The sequence below is a fragment of the Danio rerio genome, chromosome 15, assembly GCF_052040795.2.
Source record: "Danio rerio strain M-AB ecotype USA chromosome 15, GRCz13ab, whole genome shotgun sequence".
NCBI lineage: Eukaryota > Metazoa > Chordata > Actinopteri > Cypriniformes > Danionidae > Danio > Danio rerio.
Window position 1 is genome coordinate 39,000,843 of NC_141035.1, and position 26,510 is coordinate 39,027,352.

The window sequence follows — 26,510 nt, forward strand, 5'->3', positions numbered from 1 at the left end:
GCTGCATTTAATTAATACAAAATAAGTTTAATAAAAACTGTATATTGTGAAACCTGATTGTAATTTAAAAAATAACCCATTTTATTTTTGGGTTATCATTTTAAAATAACCCATTTCTGTTTTAATGATTTTTGAAATGCTGTTTTATTCTTTGGTAATGAAGTTTAATTGTAAGCGGAATCACAGAAATCAATCTAACATGATTATTCGACATTTATAATGATTATTTTTATTATTATCAAGGCTTAATTTGTGCTGGAACCGAATCCGGAACCTCTGAAATCTGATCAGGCACCTTGATTTACCAATTTCCCTCCTCACATGCAACCCCGCCCCGCTCTTTACTCTCTTCCGCGACTCTCCAACCCTCTTCACTTTCGTCTGCGACAACACTCCCACGCCCCCGCTCTTCAGTTTTGCCTGTGACACCTCTCCCTGTTCTGGTAACATGCCGGAACCGCTACCCTGATCTGTTCCGGGACCTCGCAATTTACAAATTAAGCACTGATTATTATTATTATTTTATTATTACTATTATCCAATGCAGTCCTTTAATAAATAGAACATTTAAAATATGTCCTTACTGTCACTTTAAATTAGTTTAATACATTTTTACTGAATAAAAATATGCATTTACAATTTTACCTACACCAACCTTCAGATTATCTACCTCACACGTTAATGACTGCTTAGTTCAACATTTTGACATTTGTCCAAAATTCCCAATAAATTTTGTGTCATTTTCATGTACTAATGTTTTGCATTCTAAGGTGCTCGGGGTTTGACAGGCGAAGTGGGTGCCAAGGGTGCACCAGGTGCAAAAGGTCCACAACTGAGAAAAAGAGACGGATTCCTTTTCACCAGACATAGTCAGACAACGGTTATACCAGAATGTCCTGCGGGGTCGAAACGTTTATACACTGGATATTCACTTCTCTTCATCAACGGCAATAACCGAGGACATGGACAAGACCTAGGCACGAAACACACACACAACATTTATACAACATTTCAAGCAAATGAACACAGAAGCAACCATTACAAGTGTTTACTTGTGTGTTTGTAGGAACTCTGGGAAGTTGTTTGCCGATGTTCAACACCATGCCTTTTATGGTGTGTAACCGTGATGAAACTTGTCGCTACGCCTCTCGAAATGACTACTCCTATTGGCTGTCAACAGACACACCAATGTTACCTGACCAGCAAATGATGTCTGGTGAAATACTGAAATGGTACATCAGCAGGTAAACAGATCATATATTTCCTCAGCAGACCTGTTGTTCGCTATATTTTTAGTTTTATATAAATTTGTATGACATGAAATAGATGAAATAATAGTAACATGAAAAAAAACTCTCTCTCTCTCTCTCTCTTTTCCTCAAAGGTGTTCCGTATGCGAGGCAATAGCTAATGTTATAGCAATTCACAGTCAGACCATTAACATCCCACAATGCCCTGTTGGGTGGCTTTCACTATGGGAAGGTTACTCCTTTGTAATGGTAAGAGGAAGACATTATTTACTAAGTATGGCAGGAAAGACATTGTGTGAGATCAACATGGTTGTTAGCTTGGAGGTCATCTGTATTCTATTGTATGACTAAACCTGGAAATCACTTAGTATTTAGAATTATGTATATACAAATACAGTGGGGGAAATAAGTATTGAACACGTCACCATTTTTATTAGAATACATATTTCTAAAGGTGCTGTTGACTTGAAATTTTCACTGGATGTTGGTAACAACCAAAGAAATCCATATATGCACAGAAAAAAAATTGAATTAGTTTACAAATTAAGTTATGTGTTATAAAAAGAAATGACGCAGGGAAAAAGTATTGAACAAATGAAGAAAGGTAGATGTAGAAAGGCAGTGAACGACCAGACAGCCGCTGAAATCTCTATTATTCAGCAATCCTCTGCCCTTCATCATTGTAAATAAATATTAGCTGCTTCAGTCCAACATCTACATTAGCAGGATGATGAAGATGAAACTTGTTTGGACAATTTAGCAAGTCAATGATCCAAAACACAGCCAAGGAAACTTTAACATGCTTTCAGAGAAAGAAAACCAAGCTTTAGAATGGCCCAGCCAATCACCTGACTTGAATCCAATAGAAAATACAAAAAGATCGGATTTGATAGACAAGAGACACAAAACCAGCAAGATTTTTACACACTGTTGAAATCTGTGAAAAACACCCGAGCAATGCATGTGACTTCATTCACCATCTAAGAGTCGTCTTTATGCTGCCATCACCAAAAACACCTTTTATATAAAGTGTTAAATACATTTCAGTATTTCTCCTCTAGTTTTTATTTTTTATTATGTTTGTATTGTTTATTTTTTTTTACCTAAATCTGGTTCCATTACATGTCAACAGCTGCAAAAACATGACATGTTCAATACATATATATATATATTTTTTTACACTGGTTATCATGTTTTTTTTTTTTTATTCATGATTGCAATTTTAAATTAGTTAAAGTTTTAATTGTAAGTGGAAATTACTTTAATTTGGCAGTTTATTTGATTTAGCTTGAATATTTTCCAAGAAATGTCAATGTTCATTTTTAGTCACTTCGTTCATGTCAATCTTTGGCTGATTGGAAGAAATTGTCATCTTAAAATATAAAAATATATAATGCGTTGTGCAAGTGCATTTAAATAACCCAATAGTCACAATGCTCAAACACTACAAAAATCGGCTGACATTACACTACATTAAACAATAAATGAATGTAAAATGTTTTAGTCTGCTGTTTGATTATAAACATTGTATTTCATATTAAAATGAATAAATGTTTGCATTTTATTTTGCTTACTACACTAAAAAATGTTCTGGTCAAGCAGGGGCGTTGCTAGTCATAAAGCTGTACTAAAGAATGCCATCCACCCCTATATATATATATATATATATATATATATATATATATATATATATATATATATATATATATATTTTATTAAATGCAAATAAATATTTATTATAAATATTTATAAGTATTATTGTTATTATACGATTATTATTCTAAATAAATATCCTCATTTTTACTTCATACAAAAAAATCCATCAGGAGACATCATAAGTAAGATCACCATCATATTATTAAAACTTTAGTTTTGATGACGTGCAAAACTCACTGCGTGCCGACACCTTAGCATAAAAGACTGTTACGCCAGTTTCACAACGCATGATCGGCGCGTGTGCAGCAAGTACTTTTTTTGGTGTGTCATATAAGCATTTACTAGGGCACTGACAATTTTTATTGGGTCTTGCAACACCCCTGGGGTCAAGTATTTTTTTAAGGAAATGAGCTAATTTACTTTAAATTGATTAATTATAGAATTAAATATTTTTACATTATGCCACAAAAAATCTTTTTATAATACACTTCCATATACAAAGTATCCTAAAAACTGCAAATTGGAATGATGAGTATGGATAAAGTACATTATAAAAATATTAAAGTAGAAAAGCTATATTAAATGACAATTATATTTCACATTATTACCATTTTTGAATAGTTTTAGCAGTTGTGTGTGTATATATTCTAACGCGTTAAAACAAAAAAGTGTAATACAGCCTAACATTTTTTTGGTAAATTAAGATAATAAAAACTATGCTTGATCTGATTGATTTCCTTAGCAAACAGGAGTTGGCGCAGAAGGTTCTGGGCAACCATTGGTCTCTCCTGGATCCTGTCTGGAACAATTCCGGAAGATTCCATTCATAGAGTGTCATGGTCGCGGCACCTGCAACTTCTATCCTGATTCCTACAGCTACTGGCTTGCTTCACTCGACCACACCAATATGTTCAGGTACAAGACTTTTGACAATTTGTGTTAAAAGGGCAGACCTGGATAATTATTTCAGATTTGGTTGATTTTTTTTCAATACTAAGTATATATTAAGTAAACAACATCCTGACCCTTTTTATTGTAATTCCTTAGTATGCCAAACCGCCAAACAGCAAAACAGAAAGAAATCATCAGCCGCTGTCAGGTCTGTATGAAGCAACAGCCTCAAGGTGACCTTGCTTAAAGACTTGAACTATGAACGTCAGTTTTCCATGACTAAAGTCAGATCCTCGAGGTCAATCCTTCAACAAAGACATTTCTGACCCTGACACAAAATCGTGGATTACTGTCAATTAATTGTTTTTTTTTTTTTGGTTTTGGACTGACTTTATCCTGAATCCAAAGTACCAGTTCAGTGTTTATCAATCTCCAGTAAGGATTTTTCAGCCGTGTCTTGATCTTCCGCATCCTGTCCAGCACTTATAAATGTGTTTTTCCTCTTAACCTTAAGACTGAAATGTCAAATCAGGATTTGGGGTGACTTCAGTTTAGCTTTTTTAAAATATCTTTCATGCGTTCAGTGTAACCTTTAAATTTGTATACAATATGAAAGACTTTTGCTTGTGAGGACATTGCAATTTTAAACCATTGCAAAAATTCACAATTTAAATCTGCATTGAGAAACAGGCTCAGTGAATGTTAATTGAACTCAGATTGCTCATATTGAGCATAAACTGTGTATATTTAATTCAGTATTTAAAATGGATAGAAACAAAATAGATACATTTTTAGTTTAGTTTGGTTATTATGGTTCATTGGTCATTATTGTTAACGACACATTAATGTCTTGCTGACTAACACTTTACAAACACATAAGTTTATTGTGTTACTAATTTAATAAAATAAAATAAAAAAATAGCATACACTAATTTCAGGTGTTCAATGTTGCCAAATTATTTCAAATACATCCTTTGAGGAATTCCCAAAGGTATTTTCTAAGTATTGTGGATTTTTAGGCGGTTTCCATTGTAAGCAAGGCATGCCCAAAATTTGGACTAAGACTTACATTTTGCTTTATTATACAAATACATTGATTTGGATCCACTTGCAACTGGAATTTTATCCAATGGAAGAATTAGTATGTTTTTCACTATACACACTTTTTGTACAAAGCTTATTTGAAATAGTTTGTGGTGCTTAGATTTAAAGGAATGGTGCATCCCCAAAAAGTACATTTGCTGTTAATTTACCCACCCTCAGGCCATCCAAGAAATAGGTGACTTTCTTCCTTCAGTAGACCAGCCTGGAAGATTTTTAAGTCAACAACTATTGAAACTTTGAAGACAGTCAGGGTAGCTTTAGCTTGTGGTTTGAGGATCATCACAGTGAAGCAGGTGGAGCTGAATTCTATGCAGACTTGTTGACTCAGATTGATAGTGGAGCAGAATCCTCAAACGTAGCAGGCTCTGCAACAGGGTCAGGGTGTAAAGTTGGCTCCAAGTCAGGAATGGAGCAGGCTCTGGAGCTGAGTCGCGGAGTGGAGCAGCTTCAAGTCTGAGCAAGCTCTTGAGTGGAGTCATGGACTGGTAAATGCTCTGGAGCGTAGAGTGGGCTTGAGCAGTGTGGAGGCCAAACACAAAGGTTGCCAATTCCTTGGCTGAGATCTCACTCTGGAGACCTCACACTGGCTGCCAGTCTTGAAAGCCTGTGTGGTAAATGTTTGATTCTGAGGGGAGTGCGCATGATAGGGCAAGAGTCTGAAGTGCTATAATAGGATAGCGACTGTGATAAAGTGAGGCTCTGAACTAGCACATGTAATGGAAACAGGCTTTAAACAAGGCATCATGATGGGATGAGGCACTGAACAGGCAGCCATGACTATGTGAGGCTCTTAACAAGCAGCTGGGATATAGCAAAACCCTAGAACAGCAGCAATGCTGGGGCAAGGCTTTAAACAGGCAGCTTTAATGAGATAAAACCATGAAACAGTAGCATTGATGGGCAAGATTCTGAAGAGGCAGCTGTGATGGGGCAAAACCATAGAAAAGCAGCAATGATGGGACAAGACTCTGTAAAGGCTGCTCTGTTGGGGGAAACTCTGGCACAGAAGCAATGACAGGCAGGCAGCTGTGATGAGGCAAAAACCTGGTAAAGCAGCATTGATGGTGTAAGGCTCTGAACAGGCAGCTGTGATGGGGCAAAACCCTGAAACAGCAGCAATGACGGGGCAAGGATATGAACAGGCAGCTGTGATAGGGCAAAACCACGAAACAGCAGCAATGATGGGACAAGGCTTTGAACAGACAACTGTGATAGAGCAAAAGCCTGAAACAGCAGCAATGACGGGGCAAGGATATGAACAGGCAGCTGTGATAGGGCAAAACCACGAAACAGCAGCAATGATGGGACAAGGCTCTGAACAGACAACTGTGAAAGAGCAAAAGCCTGAAACAGCAGCAATGACGGGGCAAGGATATGAACAGGCAGCTGTGATAGGGCAAAACCAAGAAACAGCAGCAATGACGGGGCAAGGATATGAACAGACAGCTGTGATAGGGCAAAACTACGAAACAGCAGCAATGATGGGATAAGGCTCTGTACAGGCAACTGTGATAGAGCAAAAGCCTGAAACAGCAGCAATGATGGGGCAAGGCTCTAAACTGGCAGCTGTGATGGGGCAAAACCCTTGAAGAGCAGCAATAATGGGAAAAGGCTCTGAACGGGGAACTGTGACAAGACAAATCCCTGGAACAGCAGCAATGATTGGGAAAAACCACAACAGCAGCAGCAGCACTCGGAACAGGCAGGTATGATGGGGCAAAATTGTGGAACCGCAGCCATGATGGGGAAAAACCACAATGATGGGGCAAGGTTCTAAACAGGCAACTGTGATGGGACAAACCCCTGGAACAGCAGCACTGACAGCACAAGGCTCTGAACAGGCAGCTGTGATGGGGCAAAACCATGGAACAACAGCAATAATGGGGCAAGGATCTGAACTGGCAGCTGTGATGAGGCAAAACCAGGGAACAGCAGCAATGGTGGGGCAAAGCTCTATACGGGGAGCTGTGACAAGGCAAATCCCTGAAACAGCAGCAATTACTGGGCAAGGCTCTGAACAGGCAGGTGTTATGGGGCAAAATTTTGGAAGCGCAGCCATGATGGGGAAAAACTGCAATGATGGGGAAACGTTCTAAGCAGGCAGCAGTGATGGGACAAACTCCTGGAACAACAGCAATGACGGGGCAAGGCTCTGAACAGGCAGCTGTGATGAGGTAAACCCTTTGAACAACAGCAATGATGGGGCAAGCCTCTGAACAGGTAGCTTTGATGGGGCAAAACCCTGGAACAGGAGCTATGATGGGGCAAGGCTCTGAACAGGCAGCTCTGATAGGGGCAAAACTAAATGGCTTGAATGTGAGTAAATAAACCGCAAATCAAATGTTTTGAGTGAACTATCCCTTTAATGATGTTTATATTTAACTCTGAATGACTCAGAGTTAATGGTGCTATTTGATAGATGAATGAAAAGGAAAAGACTCATTGAGAGGGACAAAGTGTGTATATATGTAGTCATTATGTGAATTCATGAGACGCTTATCATCGTTTTTCATTAAGGAGATTTCCAGATGTCTCATATTCAATTAAAGGAGGAACATTAATGAATTATTACACGTAAAAGCTTGAATGCGTTGAGAAAATATGAGTGCAGTCTTGACAACATTCCTCAGAAAATATGAAAAATGTTTTTATTTGTTAATCTGCTTTGTCGCAGATCTGTTGCACTCAGGTGTATATTTCTTGTGTGTTTTTTTACTATACCTAATGATCGAAAGCTGAATTGGCTGGAAGTGTGATTCATGATTTAATGTGAATCCCAAATAATGTGTTTTGGGAAACTTAAACATGATTGCCCACGATTGGTTTAGAAGTTACTGGTCTCTTTTGACTGCAGTGTTAAATAACTTGAGAACTGTATAATTGAAAATGCTGCAACGCTCTTGTGTCAAAAAAACTAGAACAATGTGTAAATATTGAATATAGAACGTGCATGTATGTTTTAGGATCACAATAACATCTCGATTTCTCTCTATACTGATTTTAATTGCCACATTAAACAATCCACCAGTCTTTAAAAATGAATATTGTGTTTGGATGTGTAGTAATATTGCACTAATTGAATAAATAATCTTTTAAATGAAATGTATTGTATGTGAATGACTACATATTCTATCTCATAAGCTTAACTAACTATACTTCAGCTTAGTTTCTGATTTATCAGGGGTCACCACAGCGGAATGAACCACCAATTACTCTGACATATGTTTAATGCGACTGATGCCCTTCCAGCTGCAATAATTAAATTCAATTGATGTTTATTTATATAGCACTTTTACAATGTAGATTGTGTCACAGCAGCTTAAAACAGAAGTTCTAGTAAATTGAAACTGGTGTCAGTCCTGTTATTTAGAGTTCAGTTCAGTGTGGTTTAAATAAGCAAAACTTAAAATATTAATTATTATACTTTGCCAGTCCTTCAAAGCACTGGGTTTTTAATGATTTTAAATCATTAGGTTTATAATTATACTTAGTATGATCCAATAATATATTTTTCATATTGTAATAAGTACAACATACATCTGTTAGAAGGAAGATGGAACATTGTCACCGATATTTCACACTGAATTTTTGCAAATATTATTTTAAGCATTCACTTTACTTGCATTTAATGTAATTTCTGTGTATATACTGTAAAATAACTTCTTTATATGTGGTTTATTGTGGACGCAGAGGCAGATTTTACCAATAAGTCAGGTAAGCGGCCGCTTAGGGCCCCAGGAAATCTGGGGGGCCCCAAAAAATATCTATTAATTATACCTATAAACTATATATACCATGTTTTCTACCATATTTTGTATGGTGAGAGATAAACAAATACAATTTTAATGTAATTAAATATAATTTAATATACAATCAAATATAATATTATAGTAATGTTATGTAATAATAATATTACAAATTAAAATATCCATCATGTAGTAGTCCAGCAGTCAAATTTATAAAAAATATATATATTTATTAGTTGTAATCAATTTTCATTTAATTCATTTTAAGAAACCTACTTAAAATGTAGAGATTGCATTCATTTAAAAATTAGAAAAATTAAATAAAAGTAGAAAGGGTGCATTTCAGGACTTGGGCCCTATAGCTGGAATTGCTTAGGGCCCCAAAATCACTAAATCCGCCCCTGTGTGGATGCTAAAATGGAACATCTCATCTTTTACCTATAGATATGAACATTTTGTGTATGTAATTACTTTAGATTTCTTAACTATTGTAAGTCAAGCTTACTCTGACCACAAGATGTCAGGACAGAGTCTCTTTTAAAACCCTAATGCAAATATATTTAGTAATTTTTTCACTTTGCACTTGCAGTTTTGAGTTTGGCTTTGAAAGGTCTCTATAAACATAAAATTGCACTTATTAGTAGTACTGTGACCTCTTAATGAAATGATTTTAGCTCAAACTGAAATGTAACCTCACATTTAGAAGAGCCACCATCCAAAGCTTAAAGTATAAAGGTAGAAGCAAAGAAAAAAACACGATTGCTGGTGTTATATTCCCTCCTAAATATAAAGGTTCATTTCTTCCTTGCAGGGTTTTATGAAGATACATCACCATTAATGGAATGTTTCCCATGCAATAAACATTGTTTATAGTAAATCAAAGGATCTGAGCATTAAAATTCTAAATTAGAGGGATTTTAGAGGGATAGTTCATCCAAAAATTAATTCTGTCATTATTTATTCACACTTCACTCACTGTAAAAACAAATACAGGGTTCACACAAAATTTTTTATGTTGTCCCAACATAAATCGATTAACTTAACTTAATAATTGTTGAATGGCTGCATGGTGGCTCGGTGGTTAGCACTGTCGCCTCACAGCAAGAGGGTCGCTGGTTCAAGTCCTGGATGGGGCAGTTGGCATTTCTGGCTCTAGTTTCCCCCACAGTCCAAATACATGCGCTATAGACCATTTTAATGTGATCATGTTGTTGGCCCACGAACATTTTCTGCTTCCTACCATGCTATTTTATAACTCTAATAAGATGCAATTCAATAATATCTTCATGTTAAAACAGCTATCATAACATTAAACATCCCGTAAAACTCCCGGAATCCCCCCATCCACCCTCCTCAACCCCACCCCCCAGTCCTCAGCTTTTTGGTTAAGTCCCCATGCCCACCGAAGCCAACGCGCAACGTTCTTTATACCCACTCCCCGCTTTCCAGTTTGCATGCACCTTCCCCCCGCTCTTTACTTTACGCGCACTAGTTGGATAAATAAGGGACTTAGCCGAAGGAAATTGAATGAATTTGAACCTAAAACAATTAAGTTATACCAAAAAACTCAAGAATTGTGTTGATTCAGCTCATCATATATAAGTAGTTTGAACAATAATTAGTTTCAATCTAAGCCTATTTGAGTTTCTTTCTTCTATTGAACACAAAGGAAGTTATTTAGAAGAATGCTGGTCTACCCATTGACTTTAACAGATCTTTTCTTTTCCATTACTATGGAAGTCAGTTGGCACCATCAACCAGCAGTTTTAAAAGAAAAAAGGAACTGTTAAAAACCACACAAAGGAGATAAAATAGTAAGGTAATTGAACTATCTCTTTAATAAATGAGTACTTTGCTGCCACACATACACATAGAAATAAATAACCAAAATTATATTCTGCCTAGAGCTGTGTGAGCAAACACTGATGTGTATCTTAGTACAATAATATCATTCATTCATTCATTTTCCTTTGGCTTAGTCTCTATTCAGAGGTCGCCACAGCGGAATGAACCACCAATTATTCCAGCATATGTTTTACACAGCGGATACCCTCCCAGCCGCAACCCAGTATTGGGAAACACCCATACACACTCATTCATTCACACACACACATACTCATACACTACAGACAATTTAGTTTACTCAATTCTCCTAAACCGCATGTATTTATACTGTGGGGGGAACCGGAGCTCCCGGGTGAAACCCACACGAACACGAGGAGATCATGCAAACTCCACACAGAACCACCAACTGGTCCAGCAGGGACTCGAACCAGTGACCTTTTTGCTGTGAGGCAACAGTGCTAACCACTGAGCCACTGTGCCACCCAGTACAATAATATATCTTCTACTATAAAGTTCTATTACATCTGGGCCTTCTTTCATGTATCCCAAAAACACCTGTCGCTGTATCTTTCATCAATGCTTTGAAACTTAATTCAGAATTCACTAACTGTTCAATTAATTCCTTTATCTTTTCAATAGGAACGTCGCCGGCAGCACAAACGTACGTCCTTCTTGTGTCAACACTTCCAGAAAAGACACATTAAACTCTTCATTCAGAATCAATTAAGTTTATAAAAGCTTTCATCCTTCACTTCTGCCGTGGCCTGTGTTCTTCAGAGCAAACGAGAGAGAGAGAGAGAGACGTGCAGGCATTTCTCTGTTGTATTTGTTTTAGATTAGCTGAACAAACCCGAAGCCATTCACTCTAATGCTTTTATTGTAGCTCCCATTGTCGACTCGCAATTCGTTCATTTGCCTTATCTTAATGAGAGCGTCTCCCATTAGTGTGGGAGCAGAAGTATCTACGCTTTATGACATCACAATCCACCATCACCCGGCAACCTGGGCAGCTGTCAGTCAACCGTACGAGTGGAGGGAGAGTTTAAAAAGAGCCCCAGGGACTTGCCGAGGGTCCAGAACCAGAACCACAGCTTCGAAAAAGACACTCCGTAAGCGGACAACAGAGCTTTGAGATGAGGCTGTGTGAACTGCAGTGTTATTTGGCCCTGTTGGGTCTGTCTCTTGTGCTATGTGGTCGCAGTGCTAACTCCCAGTTAGAACCGGAGATGGACTTCCGCCATCACAGACTTTTGCAGAGAGCGAGAGCCATTGGACAGGCACAGGTGAGTCTCAAACGCAGATTAACACGGATCAGGGGCCTATATAAAAGGGAGGGATTTGTTAAAGTGCAATAGAAGTCATGTTATGGCGTCCCAAGAAAAAATTAGAATTCAAATTCTATTGGAAAATGTTCTATAGTTTTATTTCATTAACTTTCATGGAAGATTTATTTTCCACTAAAGGTTTAATAATGGAAACGGAACCAATAGAACTTTTTTTTTTTCACTGTACTTGGAATCTTAGGACTTTTTATTTTATTTATTTTTTTTAACAAAAAACACTAAAGCATGTTTATTTCAAGCATTATTCACTGTTCTATTTCCTTATCTTTCATGCAAGGTTTCCTTTTCACAAAGGATTTTATAGTGGAAATAGAACCAAAAATTTATTTTAAGATGTTTTTTTTTCACTGAACCATTAAAATCTTTAGAATTTTAGGATCTTTATTATCATGATTTTTGTTTTTTTATAGTGGAAATAAAACCAATAAAACATTTATTTTTAAGATGTGTTTTTTTTACTAAACTATTAAAATCTTTAGAATTTTAGGATCTTTGTTTTTTATACAATAAAAAACACTAAAGCATGTTTATTTTAAGCATTTTTTTGTTATATTGTTCTTTTCCTTAACTTTCATGGAAGATTTCTGTTCCACAAAAGGTTTTACAATGGAAACAGAACCAATAGAACATTTATTTTTAAGAGATAATGTTTGTTTTTCCACTGAACCATTTATTAGAATTTTAGGATCTTTATTATTATTATTATTATTTATTTTTACAAAAAAAAAAAAAAAAACTAAAGTGTTCATTTTAAGCAATATTTACTGTTCTATTGTTCTATTTCCTTAACCTTCATGGAAGATTTCCATTCCACAAAAAGTTTTATAGTGGAAATAGAACCAATAGAGCATTTATTTTTAAAAGGCAATGTTTGTTTTCTCACTGAACCATTAGAATCTTAGGATCTTTATTTTTTTTCTACTAAAAACCTTAAAGCATATTTACTTTAAGAATTATTCACTGTTCTATTTCCTTAACTTTCATGGAAGATTTCTGGTCCACAAAAGGTTTTACAATGGAAATAGAACCAATAGAACATTTGATCATAATTTATTTTGATGGTCCATTTGTTAAATTTATGTTACATTGCATCTACCTGCCAACTAATTTTCATTAGATTATAAGTAGACTGTTAGTTTGGGGTTAGGGTTAGTGTAAATTGACATGTACTTGTGAAGTTTCTTGTGGTCAGTTAAATGTCTGTTGAGGCAGCAGTATCAGCAGATATTGAGCAGACAGTCTAATACTCAAATGGACCCTCAAAATAAAGTGTTACTGAACATTTCTTTTTACAAGGTTGTTTTTTGTTTTTACGGAACCTGTTAGGATTCAGGATCTTAATTATTTTTTTCTACAAAAAACACTAAAGCATGTTAAATTAAGCATTATTCAATGTTCATTTGTTTCATTTCCTCAACTTTCATGGAAAATGTCTGTTCCACAAAAGGTTTTACAATGGAAATAGAACCAATAGAGCATTTATTTTTAAGAGTCAATGTTTATGAAACAACCTGATTCTTCAATGGAACTGCTCTGAAAAGCCTCTTGTGGAACCTTTAAGAGAGGATCTGTTCAAATCAGTAGCAGTTTTCATTTATCTGCTATCGCAATCTTTATATATTCAACTTTATTGAGGAAGCGGAAATTTATTTTATAAAATGTTCTCCTTTTATAGCAAGTGTTACAGGAGTCCCCGCCCCTTTTTAAAATTTATTTATTTATTTTATTTTATTTTTTTACTATATTTGCATTTTGTCCACGCACCTTGTATGCTCCACACCTTCCCTTACCAGTTATATTCAACTTACCAACATTTAATTTTTATGATCTGAAACTACTATTCAAAAATCAATTTAGCCATTTTTCTTTTGGTTTGTTCTGAATAGCTTACACCCAAATTATTGTTCACTTATCCTTGTTGTTCTAAACTTGTACTGACTTTTTAGATAGATTTTAGATTTTACAGACTATAGATTTTAACCAAACAATGAAAAACAGTAGTCCAAAACAACACTGGACCACATTGACTTGCATTGGATGGAAAAAACAGAAGAAACAAATAAAAAAATCATTTTTTAAACCCTTTATTCCTTTGACTGCCCGCTCTACCAAATGGTTGACCATGTTTTAACTGTTTTAAATAATGACTGTTGAAGTAATGTAAAGAATGACTGTTTTAAATAATGGTTCACACACACAGCATTGTTGGTTTACAAAAATGTTAAACAAACTTAATCCTGTTGCACTACTACACTTGATTTTGGCCTAATTTTAAAAAACAAACAAACAAGAAAACATGTTAAATGAGAATCTGAAATATTTTGTTAAAAAACAAAGGTGATTTGGTATTCAAAAATGTTTTATTTTGAATTTTTTTTTGTAATAAATTGGTCTCACACTTCACATTTTCTGATATTTTCATATATGTATTAATTCCGCTATTTTTACCATATTTTTTTACCGATATTTTAGAAATTACGTTTTGTGTTGGGAAAAAATATGCATTGAGTGTGTTGACTAGCAACATTAGGAGATTTGTTTTTCTTGGTGGGGTAGTTAAAGGGTTATAGTGCAGTCATTAGTGCAATCATTAGAAAAAGAAGAGTGTTTCTGGGAGTTATTACAAGACATTTGACTTATTATATTGTAATCAATGTAAATGAAGTTACAATATGGGTATTTGCTTCATAAATGGTTAGAAATCTATCCATTTAAATAGGACTGCATATGTTATAACCCACAATCTCAATCTAATTTGAATCGAATTTATTGAATTGCTTGGATTTGTCGAATTTACCCCCCCAATTTGGGATTAAAAAAACAGCAGAACTAGTGTAGGATAAAGTTAATATTTCAGTTCAGTGTTGTTGGAATGTTACGTTTGCACATTACTCCAGATCAGTCTACTTCTAATAGATGCTTAAATTAGAAATGACAACAATACTCATCTAATTCTATAGGTAGACGTCATTAATTCCAGTCCTACTCCGTTTCCCTCACTCACAAAAACACAATGCTAAATGAACCTGCTTTTCTCATTTACGACTTACGACAAGTAAATCCATTATCTTTTACTATACAGGAACTCTAAGTTAATGGGACACATTTAGTTCTAATCAAAACACGTTCCCCAATAAATACAAAATGGCTTTTAACTCTTTTAGCCTCGGTTATACCTCATGTATACGTTAATCTAAATTACCACACACCATTAGCTTTACTAGATGGTGTTTGTTCAACAAATAAAAAGGAAGGTGAGGTGGTAAATGAACTGAAATGTTGTGTGTTTTCTCAGGAATGGACAAAGAAAGATGTCGAAGAGCTCCTTTCCTTGCTTTCCATGCCCGAAATGCAGATGCGTGAGAGTGACCTGTCAACAACAGATGAAAACGAGGATCTCCGTGTGGAACTAGAACGTTCCGCAGAGAGTTCAAACCACATTCCCGCTCGGGAACGTAAAGCGGGATGCAAAAACTTCTACTGGAAAGGCTTCACCTCCTGCTAAAGTTGCCAATAAACATCATTTCAAATCTGTTTCTATCATAACCACTGTGGTCAAATCACATGCTTATTGGTTCTACCAGTCAACCGACTGATTGTAAGTTAATAAAACACAAAAAAAGAATAAAAATAAAAGGTGTTTTTGTGGTGGATGATTTGAATTATGATTTGAATATCTGTTCTTTGAACTGCAAATGTGCATCGAATATTAGTCTTAAAAGAATAGTTCAAAGTCAAATACATTTTTGTAAATAAATAAAATAAGGACAAAAAAAAATGTATTTACCTATGGTTAAAAACTAGGGCTGGGCGATAAAATTGGTATTGGTATTTATTGACCGAACTTTATTGTCAATAACGATACAAAATGTTTGGTATGAAGCACTATAGTTTTATTAAAATGTGGCTGCTGAGCGCGTGCCTTGGAAGGAATGCCAATAAGCTTAGGGTGTAAGTTGGTCATTTTCAAAGGAGATTTTCAATTATCTTGCATGACAAGCATATAGTGTGCAAGCGGCGCACACGTGATGCACACGCATTTTCTAGCCGTACCTAATTGAAAAACATCTAAAATTTTCTGATTGCTTCGAGCGCACTGTGATTCATGTAATGCCAAGTTCAGACTGCATGATTTTAGCCCCGATTTTGACTCGCCAACAGGTTATTTTGAAACCCCGACAAATGCCTGAAATCACAGGCAAATCGGTGCTCGTACATGTGAGTGACAATCACCCAGTATGAACGCAATCTGAGAGAATCGCTGATGAGTCGCCTATGTCTGTGAGATATTTGGTGTGCTAAATATCTGGAGCTGTCGGCGATTCAAATCATGCCGTTTGAAATGAGGTTTGACTGAAAATAACATCGCTGATCGCCTAAAGCCAATGAGAGGGCAGCATTCACATGTGTGTGTGTGTACCTGCAGGCCAGCGGGAGGCTATTCACCTTATTCTCCGCAGACGAGCAGGCGCTGCCGTTTGAATCTTTTTGACTTGAGACTTCCGGTCTCATTCACTTCCATTCCTTTTTTGACGTTAAAAACTGCTTATTACGCTGCTTGATGTTGCAATTTGATATTTTCTTATTATATTATTCTGCTTGGTCTGTAGTCATGCAAACATTTGTTTGTAGAGCAAGTAGTTTGACCGTTTTCTGCCGTTTATTATTCCTAGTCATTTCTCCCAAAGGCGACTGAATCGGAAGTTCTAAGACAATCGCGAAAACAGGCGCACTTCCGCATTTTAGAATAAGGTCATAAGAGGAGAAGTTAAAAGTGCTCATTTTCAGTTCATTTGGACCCAAGAAATGGAGGGAAAACTAGTGGAGGTTTGACAGTAGCACCCGTGTCTGTTTGATGTTTCAAACAGAAAGTTGAAAAAGTTAAAGAGAACTTGTTAATTCCCTTTAAACCCAGGTGAGCAAATATGTAAATTTTCTACCTCATTAAAGGCTTTTTTCTCATTATGTAGTTAATAACAAAAGATATACTACGTGTTTTTGGCTGTGAGATGTAGTTTAGACAAAGTTGTCAGCGATTCTTCCTAATCTAAAGTCATGCAATGTGAAAGCCCCTGTCGCCGATCCATCTTGCAGTGTAAACAAAGCAGCGACAAAACGCTAACTCAGATAGTCATGCAGTGTGAAAACATCTGTGACACGATTACTTTGAAAATCATGCAGTCTGAACTTGGCATAAGTAGCACTTCCAATCCCTGGGAAATTCCAGGAGTCTTCCGCATATGCATAGGGACTCCCGGAAAGCCCACTAACGATTGATAATCTCCTGGAAATCATGTGTCTCCCTCCCCTGGTCCTCAGATACATCGCTCACCCCTCTACAATGCATTCCTCTCTGCTCTTCAAATGCTGACATTTGACAAACTAACACAATAACTTAGTAAACACAAGGTAGCCTATATTTACCTCAGAGAACAGAAAATTTGATGACACGTTTCTGTTCACAAGTTTGCTGTGAACAGTGCTAATAGACTTAAAAGGTCAGGATTTCCTTTAAATAATACATTAATTTTGGTTTGTTTTTCACTGAACCCTTGTGAAAAAAAAACTTACGAAAAGGAACCAGGTTGAACTACAAAAATATAATAATAATAAAACATGTATACTTAAATAGTGTATCCCTTTAAGGATGTGTGTGTGTGTGTGTGTGTGTGTGTGTGTGTGTGTGTGTGTGTGTGTGTGTGTGTGTCTTTGTTTGTTTATGTGATGTCACAATGGTGATTAGTATTAATTAACAGGCATTAAGGATCATTCCGTTCTGTTTAACATGCTGAGAGTCACGACCCCAGTATGATTAAGAGTGAGAGAGAAAAATGAGAAGAGACACAACATTCTGCTCTCTCCGAGATTCACCTTCCCGCCATTAAGAGCCACGTGTGTGTCCTTCTTTGGATCTTCAGATGAGCACGCATGACTGACGGAACATCTATGAAGAGAACAAATCACTCACGCTTCATTTTCCTCTCCAGGCTCCAGGTTTGATGTGTTCTTCATTAGCGTGTTATTGGCTGTGAAAACAGACACTGCTCCATGACTCGAGCTCTGTCCCTCGAGGCTCGCGCACGAACGCGCAGACAGCGCGGAAAAAGCTGTTAGTCAGTTGTAATTGTTATTTAATTATGGTCCTGAAAGCACCGCAAATATTTCGACACATCTGGACTAGTTTGATTAACAAGCCTGAGAACAGACTTCGTCAGGCATTATAAACGGCTCTCTGCTGCTGTGTTTACAGAGTACACAGTGTGTGTGTGTGTGTGTTCAACTTAAAGAGCGAGACTTCATGACAAACATGGTGGCAAGTATGTACTGTATGTATTATTTTCTAAATTTAATTCACAAAGACATTTATAGAAGTGCATTGCTAGTTTTATACTTTCTTTAAACTAAACAAAATCTTTTTATGCAGCAAATTCATTGTTTAATAAACACAGTAAATGTCAAATGACACAAAAAATCTTTACAAAAACATATATATATATATATATATATATATATATATATATATATATATATATATATATATATATATATATATATATGTGTATATGTAATGTTATATCTGTAAAGGCGTGTAGAGACCAGGGTACTAAAACGTGGGTTTTCATTAAACACAGCACTCTGGCAGCATGTTGGCCTACTGGTAACTAAATTACGGTGTTGTTGCTAGATCTGATATGGTTGCGGCCGGAAGTTAACGTGAATTATTTAAATATTAATGCATTTCTCAATAATTGTATTTTATTAACATCTACCCCCACCCCAACCCTAAACCCAACCATCACATTAATTTAAAAACAGCAGTTGTACCGAATATTACTTATGCTGTCTATTAAATTACCCAGTAAATTGTTTTTTTAAAGCCTGCCCCCACCCTACCCTAAACCCAACCGTCACAGTACTGTAAAAATATTAATTATTGTTATACAGTGTCATAAAAAATGCTGCTATAATGATCTGTATATTGCATTTCGTCCCGCCGCGTATCAAATCCAGACTTTACCCTAAATTACAGGCTTAAGATGATGCAGTTACGTTGACAGTAAACCATGGAATAAGAAAGTTAATACTAATAATAGAGTACCTGTCAGGGTCGTTCTTAGTTATTTTGCTACGTTAGTGGGATGTACTGAAAACATTTGTTATATGGATGATATTGGAATTACTAGCATACAATGTTGTGGTTATGTTGTCTGTTGATATTACCAAAAGTATCAAGTCACGATATTACCAAAAATGAAAACAATGAAACAATCTCCCCCCTCAACAATGAAAAAGAAATATGACAACAAGACTCTGTGGTGCTAGAGACGTTTATTATTGTCGACTAAGTGAATGAGTCGTTTATAACGAGGATTAATTCACAAACAAATCGCTCCCTCCGTTAGAATTAGAAGTGAAAGCAGGAGATGGGGTGTGTTACAGGACACGGGAGGGAGGATTATACATTTATATACACTAAAACACACGCTCTTTGTCAGCAATTCCCTTGCTATCACTTATCCATCAATGTAGAAAAGTGATTTCGTAAAATTATAACTTTCGTAATTTAAAAAAATATTTTCCTACTGACCACAGGAAAAACTCCCGATTGTAGATATATGTATGTATGTGTTTATCTCTGGCTCTGGATGGCCAGTTTTCCACTGCACCTTGGTCACACAATCATTTCAAAAGGAGCACTACCCTATACTAAAATGGCAGCTCTATTGACGCATTCCTTCAAATAGACAACAACAGGGTAGGCGACATCTAATGTAAAAAATCAATGCTAAAATCAGAAATATAGTCTACTTAAAATTACACCATAGTAAACTTTATGTGTGTTGAAAGAAAGTCTAAGGGCCAATCCCAATTCTACCCCTTAGCTCTTCTCCTTATCCCTCGTTTTGCGCATTCACGTGAAGGCCTAGAGTTGTTCCAATTCTCTTAAGTGTGAAGGCGAACGCAAAGAGAATGTGTTTGAGTGTATATAAATGTATGATCTAAGGGGAAGGACTATACCCCTTTAAATACCCCTTTAGATATTTCAGGACCACACTCGAAACCAAGGGGTTAGAAAATTTCTCTGAATGCAGCTACAACGGAAGGAGATCCACAAATTAGTGTTTTTTGTCATTATTTCAAATTTTTACAACAGACATGTTTTAATACAATCATAATGGTATTTCGCTAAAATAAATACCGCTAAATTTTGCTATCTATAGTCCTAAATAATAACTTCTGCATAGCAGTACCACAATAGTCTGTCACTTTATGACACTCAAATACCCTGTCAGAAAAGTCTTGTGGCTGGGAATGACCTTTTTACGGCGTCTGCTAAAATGTTAATGTTGTTTTCTTTTGTTTACATTGATGAATATGGCCACTGTAATGCATAGTATAGTTACGATCTTATTGCCAAATTATATTGTTATGATGACATGATACTGTCACCGTAAGTGATTTCCTGAAGATTAATACCAAAAATAATGCAAATGGAGTAACTACAGCAGTCGTAATCGTCGATCTCATATGAAGCAAGAGATCTCGATGACATATGATGATATGAGCAGGTGCTGTAGTAGTGTCCCAATTCTTAGGGGTAAATTTTGAAGCCCTTTCCCTTCACACCTGTTTTAAGGGCCAAGGGGAACGGGTTCAAAAATAGAATTGGGATTGGGCCTAAGTATATTTTGCCTGTAATAAACTGATCAAGATGTCGGCTACTTGAGCATACAAAATTATTTTTAGTGGACTTGTGTTTGTGTTTACTATTTTGATAGCCTATTAACTATTGTTTACATATCCAATTTTGTGCTTTAAGTTTAATATTAGTATCTTGCAAAGTAAATAGAAAAGTATAACACACTGTCATCATGGTGAAGACAATATACATTAGCTATTAGAAATGAGTTATTAAAACTATTATGTTTTAAAATGTGGTTAAAAAATCTTCATTCTATTAAGAAACACATTGGAAGTAATAAAAAAAAAATAAAGCTATTATTTTGACTTAAATTGATTATTTTGTAAATATATATTACAGAAAAAATACATATATAATTATTATTATTGTTATTATTATTATTATTATTTTTAGAAATGGTCTTCAGAGCTGTAAAAGAGTGATAGTATTTTCTAATGGACAGGAAGAAAAAAAGATTAGCAATAGTATCTCTCACGCACACATACACCCTAACAAAGATTTCCATGTTATTCCCTCATAATTCCCTCATCCAGCTGAAACAAAACAGAAAAATCCCACAATTCCTTTCTTATAATGAAAACAATAGGCCTGAAGCATGAATTAAGTGTATCTCCACTGTCCACACAGCTCAAGCAAAGCTAGTGACGTGTCGTGCTCTCCAAACAAAAGACTCAGTGCTGCCAATCACAAACCTTCAGCATGTTAAAATGAAGTGAACAGAAACAGGCTCACAGCCAAAGACATTCCAAATCACGACAGTGCGGCTTATATATGGTATTATGCTACTTAACTATTCTGTATTTTCAGTCTGGTCAGATGGAGATACACCGGATACTGTTTCTGCAGCTGTCAATCAAACTAATCAACCGTGCTGCTTTTAATATGATGAGTCATCATGTCAGCTGGTTGATTGCTCGTTATTGCTTCTTACAACCAAAGCCTCCAACCAACTGCTATTTCATATCAAAACATATTCTATTTGGTTTATGCTAGGCACAAATATTTGCAAATGTTGTGATGCTGCCAAACTGCTACTAAGGATATAAGTAGAAAAATTATAATAAAAAAATAATAGCTTTGAAAGACAGTTAAAGAATTTGTACCATTTTTAATTTAAAATATTTCAGCTATACTAACAAAATGAGATATATCTGAGGAAACCTCTTTTGGGACCTAGTGTCACAATTACCAGCAATCGAGTGTTTGTAGATCGCTGGAGGACTACAAATCTGACACTTTAATGAACTACAGATCCCATCATGCACTTCAGTCACACACCTGGCGCAGATTCCCCCTGATTACAAACACACACAGCCAGGGGCGTAGTGACAGGTGGGGATACGTCCCCCTCACTTTTTGAGACAGACCTTTTAGAAACAGGTGATTAATAATTATATTAACCTAATTTTCGAGAAGCAGTGGCACAGTAGGTAGTGCTGTTGCCTCACAGCAAGAAGGTCGCTGGCTCGAGGCTTGGCTCAGTTGGCGTTTCTGTGTGGAGTTTGTATGTTCTCCCTGCGTTCGCGTGGGTTTCCTCCACAGTCCAAAGACATGCAGTACAGGTGAATTGGGTAGGCTAAATTGTCCGTAGTGTATGAGTGTGTGTGTGTGGATGTTTCCCAGAGATAGGTTGTGGCTGGAAGGGCATCCGCTGCGTAAAAAGTTGCTGGATAAGTTGACGGTTCATTCCACTGTGGTGACCCCGGATTAATAAAGGGACTAAGCCGACAAGAAAATGAATGAATGAATGAATGAATGAATGAATGAACCTAATTTTTTTTTACTATCCCCCACACTTTTAAAATGTCCACTATGCCCCTGCACACAGCTGAAGTTGTTCAGTACTAATCAAATGGACTATAAACACAGCACACACACACATTGTTGCTGAGTCTTGGTAAATGTAAGTGAACATTATTAAAATACATAAAGTCATAATTTCAGAATATTTGTACAAGTCGGGATTCGAACTTGGGACTTTTGCAGCAAAGTTACTCTGTGCACAAGCCTGGTCCACTAGGCTACATGAGACTATATGTTTTTTTTTTTCGACCTTGTCAGTCAAATGCAGATTCACCAGGGCTGTTTCTCAATTCCAAGAAAGCAGAGAACGTACTTGCATTCTTGTGGAGACCGGTTTTGCCAGGTGTCCTCGGAAGAACAAACTCAGGAGACCGCGAGGGCAGAGAACATGTCCTTTGAGAAATGAGATGCTGCGTTCTTCCTGATGGTCACATGACCTTCACGCATTTTTAAAAGTAAATGATTTAAACATTACAGCATTCATACAACGATTTACTGTTTTTCCCCATTTTTAAAATATATACTTTGCATAAAAACATTATAAATATACGTTGCACAAAATAAATAAAACTGATTTTAATACGAAATTCAGCAAACAAACACCCTTAATGTGTTTATTCCTTTATTAAGATGTTCATGGTGATGTATACTGTCACCGTTTCATTTAGGGAAACTTCAGAGGTAAATAAATGATATCTCTGAACTTTAATAATAAATCTAAATAAAATGTTGCGCTTCCCACCCCCAGTCACACTGACTTCTGGGACTTCAAGAGCGAGTTCGGCGCTCAAGTCTGCATCAGTACATCCTCGATATCAAGATCACATCCGGGAAGTTTCACGCGACCTCCGTACTTGCGGTCTTGAGTATTGTAACCGAACTTTGGCAGCTGATGATGGCGTTACATGAGAACACGAGGACACAAGACCGTTGAAGAACGCATATTGAGAAACAGCCCACATCTTAAAATGCTTATGAAATGACAGATGCTTTGACTCAACTTAGTGTTTCGAATCACCTTAGACAAGTGACCTGAGTGTTTCAGATCATGCTTTGGTGCAGTGTTTTTAAGTGAAGTTTATTCAAAACTAGAGGATCACATGCTTATGATTTATCACAGCCGGTCTCGTATTTGCTAATCACTATCTTCCAATCATATGAGCCCTAAGCTACTATAAATAACCACAGTTTTCAATCCATCTTATCTTCGTTTGGAAGAAACTCCCCCTTCCTCCCCTATTCTATCCTTTACCTCTGATCGGGCGGCACGGCGGCCCAGTGGTTAGCACCGTGAGCCCCACAGCAAGAACACTGCCGGCGCTGGTCCCACCATGTTTGTATGTTCTCCTCGTGTCCGCGTGGGTTTTCCCCGGGTTCTTCGGTTTTCTCCCACCATCCAAAGACATTCAACATGCATAACAATCAAGCATTGGTCTAACCCCTTTTCGTTCCCTTAGCTTACACAGCCGGGGAGTTCTGAGATCCACCGAGCTCAGGCTCCCCTCTGGCTCTGCCAACGGGAGGAAGCCCCGGGCTCGAGGATCCCTTGAGCTTGGGGCTCTCTCCCGGGACAGCATGCCAAACTAGCTTTTTATGAATCATCAGCTAAGTGTGAACTCTTGAAACATTTGTGCTTTGGAATCTCGACACTGTGTCGAAACATAGTTTGCCCCACAGTCCAAAGACATGCGCTATAGGGCAATTGGATAAACTAAAACTGCCTGTAGTGTATGTGTGAATGCCAGCGTGCATGGATGTTTTCCAGTACTGTGTTGCGGCTAAAAGCGAACCTGCTGCGTAAAACATATGCCGAAATAGTTGGTGATTCATTCCGCTGTGGTGACCCCTGATAAATAAGCGACTTAGTTGAAGAAAAATGAATGAATAAATGTGTGTGTGTGTGCAATTGTGTGTATCTTGTATACTTTATGTTGTATGGACCAATTTTTTTGGGGAACATTTTTGGTCCCCAGGACAAAAACTGCTCATAAGTCACAAAAAAAAAAGTAAAAGTACATATTGTGTCCTGTGAGGTTTAGCATAGAATAGAATAGAATATCTAAGAGTCTGAACAGTATAAAAATTATCATATTTATGAGAATTCCCCATGAAGATAGCAAGTGCACAAGTGTGTGTGTAAGTGAGTGTGAATGTACATGTCGATGCGGCCTTCCCTGAATCATTAGTTGGTGAAAGACGCAAGCAATCTTCAAAGAATTATTCAAACAACACAAATCACAATCACTCATCCATTTCAGAGAGACACAGCGTGGCTTCTAAAACGCAGTGGTGTGTGCGCACTCGACTGTTTATGTGTGCTTTGACAGGACCAGCATGTCGTCTGCGCACACTGAGCTGGTCCATTAGCCTTTGAGGCCTTAAACACTCCCTACCATTCATCCCATTAAACTCCATTTAACATTCTCCCTACTGCTAGGCCACCTATAAAGATCTTTCTTGCATGTGTGTGCGAGCTGTGTTTGTTTTCATGGACTCTGATGCTGAACTGTTGACTGACAGTGGCTTTAACAGAGATCTTATATCACAGGTTTATAATAGGTAATAATGAGAATACACAAGACACCAGTGGTGGAAAGAGCACTGAAAAATCATACTCTGTTTACTTCCCAAACTATTTTATGCAAGTAGAGTAAAAGTATCTGTTCTCAATACTTTTGAAAGTATTAGTAAAAATTAGCCCTTATGCTGTAAAAAGTATTGCAAGTTATACCTTTTGAATTAGAAATGTAGCTTAAATTAAAAAAAGGAAAATGTTTCCTTAATCTGAGCAGTTTAAGACTTTTTTCCCGAAGTTTGCCATCTGAACACACACACACACACACACATAAACACACACACACACACACACACACACACACACACACACACACACACACACACACACACACACACACACACACACACACAAAAGACTTGATCTAACCATGTTGTTTTTAAAAAAAATAATAAAAATTGTTAATTTGTCCTTGCCCAAAAATGTGCACCCATAGAACATTAATGGAAAAGCAGCTCACAAACAGCACCACCCACCAAACCACACACACAAAAAATGTTTTGGTTGGTCTGAACTGACTGCAGTGATATTTTTGCTGAAGAAAAATACATATTACCTATTCTGTCATGACAACTACAGAAGAGATTTGGTTTGGTAATTAAAATACTGTATCTGGCTGTAATGAGTTGGTCTGGCAAGTGAGGTGAGGATCCAAATGCAGTTTATTAAGAGATTCATCAGGCAGGCAAATGTCAAAACAAAGACAGACAGAAGCATTCAGGTAATCCATAGCAAGTTCAAAATAATAGTCGAATTGTCGGGACAGGTGCCAAAAGAACAAACTATAAACAGAACACAGGGTCAAAACGTGGGTAGGCTAAACAAGGAAAACTATTTGTTTACAAGACTCAGCAAAGTGTGTGTGAAAGGGAGGTGTATTTATATTCTTGGTAATCAGTCCTCATGAGCTTCTGCTTTGTGTTTGTAATCAGTATTGATATGGAACTGGTGTGTGTAATGTACACGATGGGACATGATGGTAGTCCGGTTCTGTGGCAGATGTGATGTGTTGAGTGCCTTCTAGTGTATATGGTGGGCACTAAACTTGGTGACTCCAGTAGATCTGCTACTCTGCTGCAATGATACTATGGCAAGGGAAGTACAGGGAGTTGTTACTGCCAGTATATTTACTGACATGTAGACATATAACACACTGCTCCTGCAAACATGATATACCCCCATAGCAGATATAAATACAGGTGGAGTAGGGTCTTCAAAAATGCGGTTCGTATTTCTACCGTAACACTAGGCATTTAAAATGTTAAGGGGCAAGCTCATTGGCTTCTAAAGCGTCAGCAACCAAACTTGATTCAATAAAGGTAAAGTTTAAATTTGGAATACTAAAATTAAAAGCCTTTTTTAATTGTTATTATAGAGGTTTTTAAATAAAACATTAAAAAAGTAGTTCTAGTAGGAAGACTTAACGCTCTTGTTGACTTAATGGTCAAAAATTACCCAGGTACCATTTTAACAGCAGAAAATTTGGTGACTTTTCCACAAACTTTGAAAAGAACAAATAATTTTTTGTTACTATTCAATTACCCACCAGCTATAAAACCATTTTTAATAATATTTTTTATGCCACAGAACCCC

General features: G+C 36.7%; 3 protein-coding genes across 7 annotated transcripts in view; all 3 read left to right on the forward strand.

The window, feature by feature from the left end:
- Positions 1–8,003, forward strand: part of col4a3 (collagen, type IV, alpha 3) — a 57,703-nt gene extending 49,700 nt beyond the window's left edge. Inside the window, exons 48-52 of the mRNA XM_087284420.1 lie at positions 771–977; positions 1,067–1,244; positions 1,385–1,499; positions 3,649–3,821; positions 3,954–8,003. Coding sequence (XP_087140546.1) covers positions 771–977; positions 1,067–1,244; positions 1,385–1,499; positions 3,649–3,821; positions 3,954–4,044 — 764 coding nt within the window. The 3' untranslated portion in view covers positions 4,045–8,003. The remainder of the gene's footprint in view (positions 1–770; positions 978–1,066; positions 1,245–1,384; positions 1,500–3,648; positions 3,822–3,953) is intronic.
- A 3,553-nt stretch (positions 8,004–11,556) lies between these two features.
- On the forward strand, positions 11,557–15,491 carry sst1.2 (somatostatin 1, tandem duplicate 2). The gene is made up of 2 exons (NM_001386222.1): positions 11,557–11,775; positions 15,131–15,491. The coding sequence occupies exons 1-2, from the start codon at positions 11,626–11,628 to the stop codon at positions 15,338–15,340; spliced, it is 360 nt and encodes a 119-aa protein (NP_001373151.1). The 5' UTR covers positions 11,557–11,625; the 3' UTR covers positions 15,341–15,491.
- A 1,993-nt stretch (positions 15,492–17,484) lies between these two features.
- The window catches only part of LOC147833729 (uncharacterized), a 44,365-nt gene continuing 35,339 nt past the window's right edge, over positions 17,485–26,510 (forward strand). The window contains exon 1 of one of the 5 annotated variants that reach the window (XR_015509707.1): positions 17,485–17,829. The gene's annotated coding sequence lies outside the window, so the exon portion shown is untranslated. Of the gene's footprint in view, positions 18,146–26,510 lie in introns of all 5 variants that reach the window. The other 4 variants (XR_015509708.1, XM_087284486.1, XM_087284487.1 and 1 more) reach the window with 4 other exon arrangements.